Source organism: Copadichromis virginalis, linkage group LG13 (assembly GCF_057382275.1).
Source record: "Copadichromis virginalis isolate Kocher_CV1m ecotype Utaka linkage group LG13, C_Virginalis_male_GT1.1, whole genome shotgun sequence".
NCBI classification, from domain to species: Eukaryota; Metazoa; Chordata; class Actinopteri; order Cichliformes; family Cichlidae; genus Copadichromis; species Copadichromis virginalis.
The window spans coordinates 19,264,899-19,276,845 of record NC_140630.1 but is presented as its reverse complement, the minus strand read 5'-3'; the positions used below and the strand labels follow the sequence as shown (position 1 = coordinate 19,276,845).

General features: G+C 40.5%; 2 protein-coding genes across 3 annotated transcripts in view; one reads left to right on the top strand and one right to left on the bottom strand.

Moving 5' to 3' along the window:
- Positions 1 to 339: 339 nt before the first annotated feature.
- Positions 340 to 9,030, top strand: vstm4a (V-set and transmembrane domain containing 4a). Its single transcript, XM_085477811.1, has 8 exons — positions 340 to 616; positions 1,822 to 2,274; positions 4,727 to 4,780; positions 4,870 to 4,977; positions 5,095 to 5,128; positions 5,464 to 5,612; positions 6,040 to 6,107; positions 8,474 to 9,030. The coding sequence occupies exons 1-8, from the start codon at positions 568 to 570 to the stop codon at positions 8,624 to 8,626; spliced, it is 1,068 nt and encodes a 355-aa protein (XP_085333937.1). The 5' UTR covers positions 340 to 567; the 3' UTR covers positions 8,627 to 9,030.
- Positions 9,031 to 11,685: 2,655 nt separating this feature from the next.
- Positions 11,686 to 11,947, bottom strand: part of wdfy4 (WDFY family member 4) — a 38,293-nt gene continuing 38,031 nt past the window's right edge. For both annotated transcript variants that reach the window (XM_085477805.1, XM_085477806.1), the window contains one exon: positions 11,686 to 11,847. In XM_085477805.1, the coding sequence (XP_085333931.1) occupies positions 11,784 to 11,847 (64 nt within the window). In that variant the 3' untranslated portion in view covers positions 11,686 to 11,783. The remainder of the gene's footprint in view (positions 11,848 to 11,947) is intronic.

Sequence of the window (11,947 nt, the reverse complement as noted above, 5' to 3'; positions counted from 1 at the left end):
ACAAATGTGCCTCAACATAAATGCATAAACACATGCATACATACACAAAAATATGAACCTCACACAAATAAACATCAGCATTTGGCCTTTACTCCGAGATGCAAGATGAGCATTATTCCTGGTGACTGAGGTGATGGAAATGCATTTTCAGCAGTTTACTGTGTATGCTTCTTAGAACTGCACACAATGTCACACACACGCGTGCACACAAACCACGAGACTTGACCATCACTTTGGAGTTCTGGGGGTTTTGGGCCACGGTCCAGGACACACTCAGAACACAGGAAATGACATTTCCTACGTTTTGCAGGACACACAAGAGAAAGAGAGTGAGAGAGACAGCCACAGGGAGAGGGAGGCAGAGAGTACTGGGAGAGAGTGGGAGTTTCTAAGTGGGAACAGAGCCTTTACTGTTTCATATTACACAGAAAAGAGGAGAAAGAGGAGAAGAGTTAATGGTGGGTAAGGGCTCTGGTGGGTTGTGCAGTCAGGCTCTGTTTTGAATGTAGCTGCTTGTGTAAGTTGCTGTGCAGTTGTCTGGGTTTATGGATTCACTGACTGTGGAAAATGTACTTCTCTGTAGTGATCCTTGTCCTGACTAAGGCTCTGGTCACAGGTAAGTGTGCCTTCTTTACCGCAGCATACAGCAATGAGAAAGTGAGCAAGCAGGCGTAAAAGAGGCAATATGTGTTTGAGTTGTAACTTGAGCTGTCATCACACACCATCGTCAAAGTTTCAGTGCATTATGGACCTTTGGTAAGGAAATAATAGAAAGCATACAACTACAGTTAGCATCTAGAGGTCATCATATCTAAAATAATCACAATTTGCTAGTGCATTTGTTATTGTGTTAATAGTGTGGTGCAGAAAAGTTGTTTACAAAAAAAAAGAGAAAAAAAAAAAACAACCAGTTGTGGCGTTAGGGTGGTTTGTTGTCTGTGATCAGAGAAAACCTCAGTATAGTTTTTACATATAATTTGTGTCCTAAAAACTGCTGTGAAGCAGACTTACAACTCGTGTTTTATGTCCTATATTTTTTTTTCAGCTGTGCATAATGTTGTTTGAAGTACTTCAGCTGCTTTTGTTGCCACATTAAATAGTGTTAGACAAGCCCCAGAGAGCCTAAGGGAGATTCCCCAACAAACAAGACCAAAAAAAAAAAAAAAAAGAAAGAAAGAAAAGAAAAAATTAAGCAAAAGCAGCATGGAAGACCAGATGGTCCCTGTTATCCTTCCATGTTTCTCCTTGCCTGTTCTGGGTTGTTCCATACCGAGGATGAATGTTTCCCACCTGTAGCTATTCTTTGCCTGTCTGGTCACACATATTGTGTGGGGTCTGGACACAATATGTGTCCAGACCCCTTTGTCTCTGCCCTGGCTCACAGCAGACTAAACCAAGAGCACATCCAAGAAAGTAAAGTCATACTTTAGCTGTTTCTTTCGCAGTGCTTTTACGCTTCCTTGCTAAAAGAGAGTGAATACACATACAATCATGGGAAGATGCACAAATAGAACCAGTGATTGTTTGAAGCTGTGACAGCAGACAAACTTTTAACTCGTTTATTACTAATTTCGAAAGAAGGATTGAGTCATATAAGCGTTCTGTGAGGCTTATGGTTTGATTTAATTTTATTCTGACACACATTTACCTAGATATCTTACTCGGAAAGTATTACACAGTAACAGAAGCAGACATTTTGGAAAAGGAACATACTGAGTAGATTGAAACTAAATGATATATGTACAAAATCGAATTAAAATGAAAGCTGTATACATTTGTGCATATATAACCAAAAGCGTTTGTGGTTTTTTTTGTCAACAGAGGTATGCCATGCTCTTAATGTGACAGTGACCCCTGGGCCTGTCGTCTTGGCAACAGAGAACGACAACCTGACACTGTCCTGTCTGGTATCTCAAAGGAAGAGGACCACGAGTGTCCTGATTCTTCACTGGTTCTTCTCTCCTCTAACCGCTCCTACTCCTGTGCCTCCTGCTTCCCTTCCACCCAACTCTCCTCCCGTACTCGACCACCCGCAGTTTCTGATTGTAAAGATGGGCTTAAGGAGAAGGAAGCTGTATGGGAACTACACCTACCGTTTCCCACAACCAAAGTTTCATCTGCACGAGAAAACGGAGGGAGAGGTGTACCAGTTGCGGATTCTCAGCGTGACTGGGTCGGACCAGGGTTTTTACAGCTGTAAAGTTCAGGAGATCCGCAAACACAGAGACATATGGAGAATCACTTCCAATGGTACCAGCACCACACAGATGACAGGTAAAAAGATGTATTCCCTCACATCTCTGTGCCATATTTCTTAAAATACAGACCCATGGACTCATCTGACTTATGAGGTGGATGCTGAGAATTGAGGACTTGAGACTTGTCAATGTTCCTAGTTATTGTTCTGTATTCATATACACATGTAATCATATGTATATGAATACCTTTATTTAAGCTGATGATCCGTTTGTTTATTTGCATATTAAAACTATAAAACCGTTTCAGGAGATAATTAAAAAGAATATTTTCAGACTGCTATTTTTCAAAGAATTCCCTTAGCCCACATTCGTTTTAGTAAAAATGTCGACCAAGTTATCTGGAAATAAAAACAACCAAATTAAGGAAGGGCCACGATTTTCTTCTACTAAGAAACAAAGATTGTGTAGAAATGTGTCCTCTAACTTAAACTTGCAATATTTGCAGACGGTCATGCCTATATGTTTGAGTGCGACCCCAGTCCTCTGGCATTTCCATCTCAAAACAATGAGCTCACACAGCCAAACCACACTTAACAAAATCCCTGCCTGTGTGCGTGTAAGGAGTAAAAGGTAGGGTGTTGTTGAGCTGGCAGGGTTCAAAAACTCTGATGTCAGCATTTTGGGTTTACTTTTATGCAAGCCTCAGGAAAAAAAAAAAAAATACTGGAGAGTTTAGTTGCAGCTTATTCAGTGTGTGCCAATGGTCTTGCAGAAATCAACAAACAAAACAAAGAGAAACCTGTTAAGGAATCATTTAAATCACATGAAGTAATAAATATTTCTTCAATATTTATTTTTATCTGTGCAACACACTGGACCGATCATCGGTGAGATGCACTGGGTGAAGGGGTTTACTAGAGATTTATGAGGCTTTGCCACACTTTGAGGAGGCCGTGTGTGACTCAGTTTACCTTTCAATAGTTTTACGCAAGAAAAGCGCAGAGGTTCGAGTCAGACAGAGCCTGACAACGCCCTGCCCTATATTCAGGGCAATGTCCCACTAAGGAAGCCACACAACCTCAGGCATCTCCGCCATGCATTGACCACAGAACCAGAAACAGAAGACCTGACATTATGAGGGTAAACAAAGAGGGAAAAAAATTATATTGAGGGAACCCCTTAGTCTGCAGATCTCAGTCTGCAGGGCATAGAGCAAAGACTACACCCTAAAGAGGTCAATGGACCACTTTCATTCACAAAACTCCAACCTCTTCTTTATATCTAGTTCCCAGCTTCAGACCTTTAATAAGAAAGTTTGATTGCTTTGTGCTGATTTTCTAAACTGGTAAACTTTCTAGACACTGTGTTCAAGTTCACTGAGCTGCCAGTTTCAGTGGTTGGTAATTTGTTTTCCACATTTACCTTCACAGCTGAAAGACCTCAGATAAGCCTAAATCTGGACCTGATGGTGTAACAGGGGTATAGGGTATTTACATTTCACATAAACGTATCACTATTGGTATGATGTAGAAACATTTTTAGTGAGCGTTTACATTTAATAGCTCCCTTACAGAGAAGCTGGTGACCTCAGTGTGTTTGCTCTCATCAGATGTGCGGTTTAACTGGTGGTTAACCTCAGCCCAGATTCCAGCCAATTGTAACTGTCGCCTTGTCTGGTGAACAAGACTGGTAAAGTTTGCCTGCTTCACAAGTCTTTATCTTAGCTTAACAGTGCAAAGACATGATAGCCTGGCCCATCACACCTTTATTAGTCTTAAAAGAAAGTTATATTCATGGCAAAGATAGCATGTGGTAAGAGCATTTTTAAAAACAAGCTGTTATATTTGATGAAATGGAAAAATATTTGTGAAAAAAAAAATCTTCCATTTCAAGAAGAACAAAAACATGATTATTTACTTTTTATACCTTTTTTCCATCCTAGAAATATTCCCTAACCCACAGTGTTGCACATTAATTATGTGTTACTGAAACAGAACAGTGAAGACACATTGACAATTTTGCATTTAGTTCAGTGGTCTGGAAACAGGCTAAAAGTCAATTAGAGTTAATATCTTACAATATGCATCAACCTGTGTGGAAAAGTCATATTAAAATCTCATTATGGAGAGCAGAGACAGTCTTCACTCTCCTCAACCTCTCCCTAAATACCCCTGACCTGTACAAAATCAGTGACAGCTCCCTTGTTGTTTTTTTCCTTAGTTAATAAGGACAAAGAGAACACTGTTGATAGCTGATATGTGGAACAATGGGGAACCCCCAAACATGGTCCAAGAACAGCAACACAGCTGATATATGTGTGTGTGTGTGTGTTAATGTTGTGTTTGGCTGATGGTGAAGCAGACTCTCCCTTTATGACAGTGGTTTGGATATTTCCAAGAACCACTGGGGTTTGTTGTACAGGGCCACAGCCCTCAGACATCAACAAATATAAAGATACTCAGTCTGGGCACAGTTTCCATCTTTTATGTACAGTTTCTGATGACATTTTAAACTGTCTGTTTCTACAGTGCACTTTACACCCGAGGATGGTAGAAGTGAAGGATTGTGGCTTTTGTTTGCAGGTACTGTTCTCAGCTCTATTCCTAATTCTGTCTCATTTACACATCTTGCTTAAATAAAGCTTATTCTATTCTGATGTCTCTGTTTTTAGATGTGTATCTGTGTGCTGTGCTGATCTGCTCACTGGGCCTGCTGTCCATCTTCCTATTCACTCTCGTCCTAATCTGCCAGTACTTCTACAGAAGACACAGGCTCAAATGTAAAACCACTTGTTTTCCCAAAGCAACCGTAGATTTATAGCTTTATGTTTCCCATTTTTGTATCTAAAACAAACCGTCACATCAAATGTTTGTCTTTATTGCTTCTTTCTCTACAGCCAGTTACCCTCTGGTCAAATGTCCAGAAAGCAGGTACTAGTATGCTCTTTATTTAGAAATCAGAAAGCTGGGGGAGTGAGTGTGTGTGTGTGTGGGGGGGGGTGGGTGGGGGGGGGGGGGGACGACAAACACAGCATTTGCCAATTATTTTATATATATATATATATATATATATATATATATATATATATATATATATATATATATATATATATATATATATATATATATATATATATATATGCAAAACAAACAAACATTATGTTGAGCTTCAGAAGTATTTTTAAATGTCTATTTATTTACACATTTTTAAAAGAGCATTTTTAGCTTTAATATAAATTAAGATCAACTTTATCTACTCCTTACAGCTCAGGAGAGACTGTAACAAGCTCTAGTAGTTGCTCCAGTTCCTCCCCAAGCGCACAAAGGAGAGACATGAGACAGAAAACCAACCGAACACAAGCAGTAGCGCCACCTAAGCTACCTGAAGAGCCTCCACTGCACATACCAGCCAAAGGTAAAATGTCCTGCAGAGTCCTTCACAAAGTAAAATATAAAGGTTTCAGCTTTTAAACCTAAGATGAAACATACTAGAGGTACCAGAGTCACAGAGTGGCGTGAGAGGCCCTAGCCCCAAGAGCAGGAATTTGGCAAAGAACAGTAAATTACAGTAAATTGTCAGCAAGCAGAAAAGCAGGAATTAAGCTTGCACAAAAACAGTCAGAGAATGTGAAATTCCTGCCTAGTGTGTTACGAATTAAATGAACACTGTCACTGAAAACAGCAGAAGAAAGCATTTACATCCGTTTTTAAACAACACTGTGATTAGGTTTAACACAAAGTGCTTGTGAAGGACAATTTTGACTTCAACCACAATTTAATACTTGCCAGTTCATTCCTCCTGGCTGCTATTTTGAGTCAATTAAGGTTGTCTCCGTTTTCAGTGCCCGTTGCTGCAAAGAGACCTCGAAAGCCCAGAAGGTTGAAGACTCAGCCAAGGAGATCTGCCACTGTAAGTCTCTTCCTTCAAGCACAAAACCTATGTGAACTAAAACTATGAAGATCAGTTATGAAACATAGGTACTTAATACCTTTAGAATGTATTTCTTAATGTTTCGAAAAGATTTTTTTCCGTGAGCACAGTTGTTATTGAGATGCATGCAAGAGGGAATTTGTCTCACGACTGCATGATTGTCTACAGCAGTTTATTGCCATGTCTTCATTCAGTTATGAGCTTGATAATTCTATTTAGCTTTATTGCTTCTGAAACACAATTATTTATTTATAGTGCTTCATTGGTTTTATATCTTCAATAAAAGTATCAAACAAGTGTGTACAGAAGAAAACTACTCAAACTAAGCATCATCAGTATTTCGTCTAATGGCGTTCTTGTAATTTTGTACTGAAACGAAGCACTGGAGATGTGAGCTTTTCTTTAGCACGAACATGCTGATTAGATTAGTGCAGCCAGGAGGATCTGAGGATTTTGGATAGGGCTCCTGTTGTACCAAATGTTTTCCGGGTAAACTAAATGTTCCAAGAGGTCCTGAAAACAATGTAAACAGATTCTGCTGCTGGGAAACAGAAAAGATGTTTACCATGGAAGTTGACAAAAACTACAATTTGCTGACAAGATGAAATGCTGACAGTTACAGTTGTCTGTGACTGTTTTTCCCAGTTGTAAATTCTGAAATTGTTGCACATACAGTGGGGCAAAAAAGTATTTAGTCAGCCACCGATTGTGCAAGTTCCCCCACTTAAAATGAAGACAGAGGTCAGTAATTTGCACCAGAGGTACACTTCAACTCTGAGAGACAGAATGTGAAAAAAAAAAAATCCATGAATTCACATGGTAGGATTTGTAAAGAATTTATTTGTAAATTATGGTGGAAAATAAGTATTTGGTCACCTCAAACAAGGAAAATCTCTGGCTCTCACAGACCTGTAACGTCTTCTGTAAGAAGCTTTTCTGTCCCCCACTCGTTACCTGTATGAATGGCACCTGTTTGAACTCATCATCTGTATAAAAGACACCTGTCCACAGCCTCAAACAGTCAGACTCCAAACTCCGCCATGGCCAAGACCAAAGAGCTTTCGAAGGACACCAGGAAAAGTATTGTAGACCTGCACCAGACTGGGAAGAGTGAATCTACAATAGGCAAGCAGCTTGGTGTGAAAAAATCAACTGTGGGAGCAATCATCAGAAAATGGAAGACATACAAGACCACTGATAATCTCCCTCAATCTGGGGCTCCACGCAAGATCTCATCCCGTGGGGTCAAAATGATCATGAGAACGGTGAGCAAAGATCCCAGAACCACACGGGGGGACCTGGTGAATGACCTGCAGAGAGCTGGGACCAAAGTAACAAAGGTCACCATCAGTAACACACTACAACGGCAGGGAATCAAATCCCGCAGTGCCAGACGTGTTCCGCTGCTGAAGCCAGTGCATGTCCAGGCCCGTCTGAAGTTTGCCAGAGAGCACATGGATGATACAGCAGAGGATTGGGAGAATGTCATGTGGTCAGATGAAACCAAAGTAGAACTTTTTGGTATAAACTCAACTCGTCGTGTTTGGAGGAAGAAGAATACTGAGTTGCATCCCAAGAACACCATACCTACTGTGAAGCATGGGGGTGGAAACATCATGCTATGGGGCTGTTTTTCTGCCAAGGGGACAGGACGACTGATCCGTGTTAAGGACAGAATGAATGGGGCCATGTATCGTGAGATTTTGAGCCAAAACCTCCTTCCATCAGTGGGAACTTTGAAGATGAAACGAGGCTGGGTCTTCCAACACGACAATGATCCAAAACACACCGCCCGGGCAACAAAGGAGTGGCTCCGTAAGAAGCATTTGAAAGTCCTGGAGTGGCCTAGCCAGTCTCCAGACCTCAACTCCATAGAAAATCTGTGGCGGGAGTTGAAAGTCCGTGTTGCTCGGCGACAGCCCCAAAACATCACTGCTCTCGAGAAGATCTGCATGGAGGAATGGGCCAAAATACCAGCTACTGTGTGTGCAAACCTGGTAAAGACCTATAGTAAACGTTTGACCTCTGTTATTGCCAACAAAGGTTATGTTACAAAGTATTGAGTTGTATTTTTGTTATTGACCAAATACTTATTTTCCACCCTGATTTACGAATAAATTCTTTACAAATCCTACCATGTGAATTCATGGATTTTTTTTTTCACATTCTGTCTCTCACAGTTGAAGTGTACCTCTGGTGCAAATTACTGACCTCTGTCATCATTTTAAGTGGGGGAACTTGCACAATCGGTGGCTGACTAAATACTTTTTTGCCCCACTGTATATACTGCAGCAATTCTTTTTTTGTAGCTGAACTTACTTTTACCCAATTCCTTTCTCCTCTAGCCTCGAATATCACAGGAAGAAAGCCTGACATATGCAGAGCTGGAGCTTGTCCGACCAAGACAGGAGCCCCCGGTCCCTTCCACCCCCGACCCCACACCCTCCAGCCCCGACACAGTCTATGCTCAGATCCTCTTCCAGGAGAAATGCCTGTAAACATGTAAGCTTGGTACCTCCTGCAGAGATCCAGCTCTCCGATCGGAACCGTGCAGCAGCCGAAGGACTATATTTATGAACTGTTAGTATGACATTGGTTTTCTTTTTTGGATGCAAGAATGTCATGTGTGGGTAAATGGGAGGCTTGTGCTTGCTGTGTTCAGTTCCAGCACAGCAGCTTCGGGTCTCATAACTTTGTTTCTTTGTTTGTTGGCATCACTGGCCTGTGAGCCAGATGTTTATAGAATGCTCTTACCATTAACTATTCTTTATAAACTCAGGAGACTGTGTGGGAAGAAACTGTTGTCCAGGCTCTCTTACCGCAGTGTAATAAGGCATTGTAAAAGTCAGTTTTGAAATGCATTTGATTACAGTACTAATACATCATATTAAGAGATGCTAAAGAGTACAGTGTTTGATTTCTGTAAATACAGTTTTTAAGTGCATCTTTTCTCTAAAGAAGGGTGGATTCCAGTTTGCTTACGAATCTGGAAATTTTAGACACATATACAAACATAACAGGAATGTTTGATAATCTTTCAAAGTTGGGAAATGTCCTTTCTGCGTCTAATGATGAAAGTTACACAAGATTGAAACCATTCAACTGTCTCTAGGGTTTACAGAGAACGGCTAAGAGAGGGGGGAAAAAAAAAAAAAAAGGTGGTCAAAATGCCTTGTTGAGTTTGGAGAACAGACAGACTGCTTCACACTAAGGTGCACAGAAAAGCGTTTCTGAATGATGAAGCAGCCACTCCTGTTGGCTATGAACAGGAAACTGAGGCTGCAATTCATAGGGGCTAACCAAAATTGCACAACAGAAGATTTGAAGAAAGTTGCCTGGTCTCATGAGTCTCAATTTGTCCTGCGACATTTAGATAGAAGACTCAGAATTTGGTGGGATGTCTTCATCCCATCTTGGATCAATGATTCGAGTTTGCTGCTGCTGGTGTAACGGCATGGAAGATATTTTGTGTTGTTGCTCAGCATGCCAATGCCTTTATGATCACAGTGTACCCATCTTCTGATAGCTGCTTCCAACATGGTACAAAGATCAAATCATCAAATCAAGTTCAACCCAACGGTGCACTTTGGGCATGTGGTGAAACCGGAGATTCTGATCGTGGATGTGCAGCTGACTGCGTGACGCCATCATGTCTCTGGTCTATATTAACACAATAGCATGGATAAGATGAAACATTTAATAAACTGGTGTAATGGATCCAATACTTTGCCACCTTCAGACAAAAGGCAGGCCAACAGTTTCCAGTATTTATGCTAAGCTAACAATCTAATATACGTATCAATCTTCTCATCCATCAACAATAAACATGCATGATTCCTAATAAAATAGTAGAAAGAATAGAAACAGCACAAAGTGCCTCTAATTTCAAAGTGTACTCACTGTGGCACAAGCATAAATAGCAAATATAAATCTTAGAAGCAGCAGACATAAAGCTCAGGAAAGGTGAAGGGTGCAGGCCATTTTGTGAAGGTCACTGTGTGAAAAATGGGATGAAGATGGAGGAAGAGAATGATGCAAATCCACACCTTTCCCTTGGTGAGTGGGAGAGATTGAGAGAGACCATCATCCCCCACAGTTCATACTCACTGACTACAATGAACCCACTAATGACTACATTTATTCAAATTAGACTAATTGTAATCATGGTTAATAATTAGCTTTACAGTGCATTATAATTGGGTTAGGCTACAAGATGGTTCTGCCTAGGTGCAATAATTTATTTGATTTAATTATTCTGAGGAACCCAATGGTTTGACATTTCATATCATAAAACCAGCGATGTAGAGAGAATGAGATAGCCGTTGTCTTTAGAGAAGGTCACTGCTAGCTCTCTGGGAAAATTATGAGGACTATTTTCCACTCTATTAAGCTACTCCACTTAGCACAATTAGCCACACACACAAAGGTTAAAGAGAGAGACCTCTTCCTTTATGATAGAGAGGAGTGGCGCATGTGCATGAGAGAGCAAGTAGGAAACAGAAAGCAAACAAACCTCCACAATCAACAGCCTAACATGCCCACTTATTCACTGGAGTGCAAGTGTGATAATGTTGCTATTACACTTTTCATCTGCAAGTTGGGACGAGTTTCATACCACATCTTGTGAAATTTGTCAGATACTCTGTTTATTTGGTCTCTAATATCTTTGGACACACACACACACACACACACACACACACACACACACACAGAGAGAGAGAGAAAATCACCCATTATAGACATAATATGATCACAGAAAATTTAAGTGGTACAAAATGGGCTGTCCAAAAAAAACCCTCATAAATACCGTATTACAAAGCAAAATGAAAGCACATTGTGAAACTCAAAATAGTAAAGCCAGCAAACTATTCACATCAAACTAAACAGCCTGAATTTTTCTTGCCACGAACATTTACCAGACCAAAACATTACAACGCTTACTTGATTAAACGCTGACTTATTTGTCTCTTCACAACAGTGTTTGCTTGACTTCCAGTTTTTCTCAGAGATGTTTAAGTGAAAAAGCTGCATTTCTCAGGAACAGTTTATGAAGCGCACATGCCCCTGGTCATCATTCATACACTCCTTCTCATGTTCAGTTTAGCAGTGCCCATTTCAACCACAGGCTTCTGCTGTGGGCCCTAGAAAGCTCTGCTAAAGCAGTAAGGGTCCATTTAAATGACTGTACGAGTGTTTCTCTCATCCGTATCCTTCCACCAACTCTGGAAAAATTTAGCCAGTGTCCTTCTGGTTTAACTCGAATTAAATTCAATTAAATCCAACACAGAATTCAGTCAAAAATCAAGGAGACCAGCAGAAAAAGGTTTTGGCAAGTGTCTATCAATAATTTTATTCAAATATACTGAAATTCTGTATTTACACACAGAAAAATACAAAATTAAATATTTGTGTAGAAGGTAAAAGTCATGTTTCGTCTAAATGCATCAAATGTCGTAACACTGTTTTCTGAGCACACACACACACACACACACACACACACACACACACACACACACACACACACACACACACACACACACACACACACACACACACACACACTTCTGCTGCTCAGCTGCAGTCAGACCTGAGATACTAATGAATTTCCCATCAGAGTCTCTCTGGGAGGATAAAGGGCGTGCAGAAATTGTGTTTTCACTCACACGTCCAGGTGAAAACTTGGCCCCAGGCATCGCCTGCCAACAGAGTAGCATGAGTCCTGCAAAGAATACAGCAAGGGAAATGCAGTGTTGTGCTGTAAAGCATGCAGTGTTAATAAACATACAAAGAGAATTAGAAGCTTTCAAATACTGCATATA

Coding starts and splice junctions, on each gene's coding strand:
- vstm4a (XM_085477811.1), top strand. CDS start 568: ATGTACTTCTCTGTAGTGATCCTTGTCCTGACTAAGGCTCTGGTCACA. Junction 617..1,821: donor GACTAAGGCTCTGGTCACAG/GTAAGTGTGCCT, acceptor TTTTGTCAACAG/AGGTATGCCATGCTCTTAAT. Junction 4,781..4,869: donor ATTGTGGCTTTTGTTTGCAG/GTACTGTTCTCA, acceptor CTCTGTTTTTAG/ATGTGTATCTGTGTGCTGTG.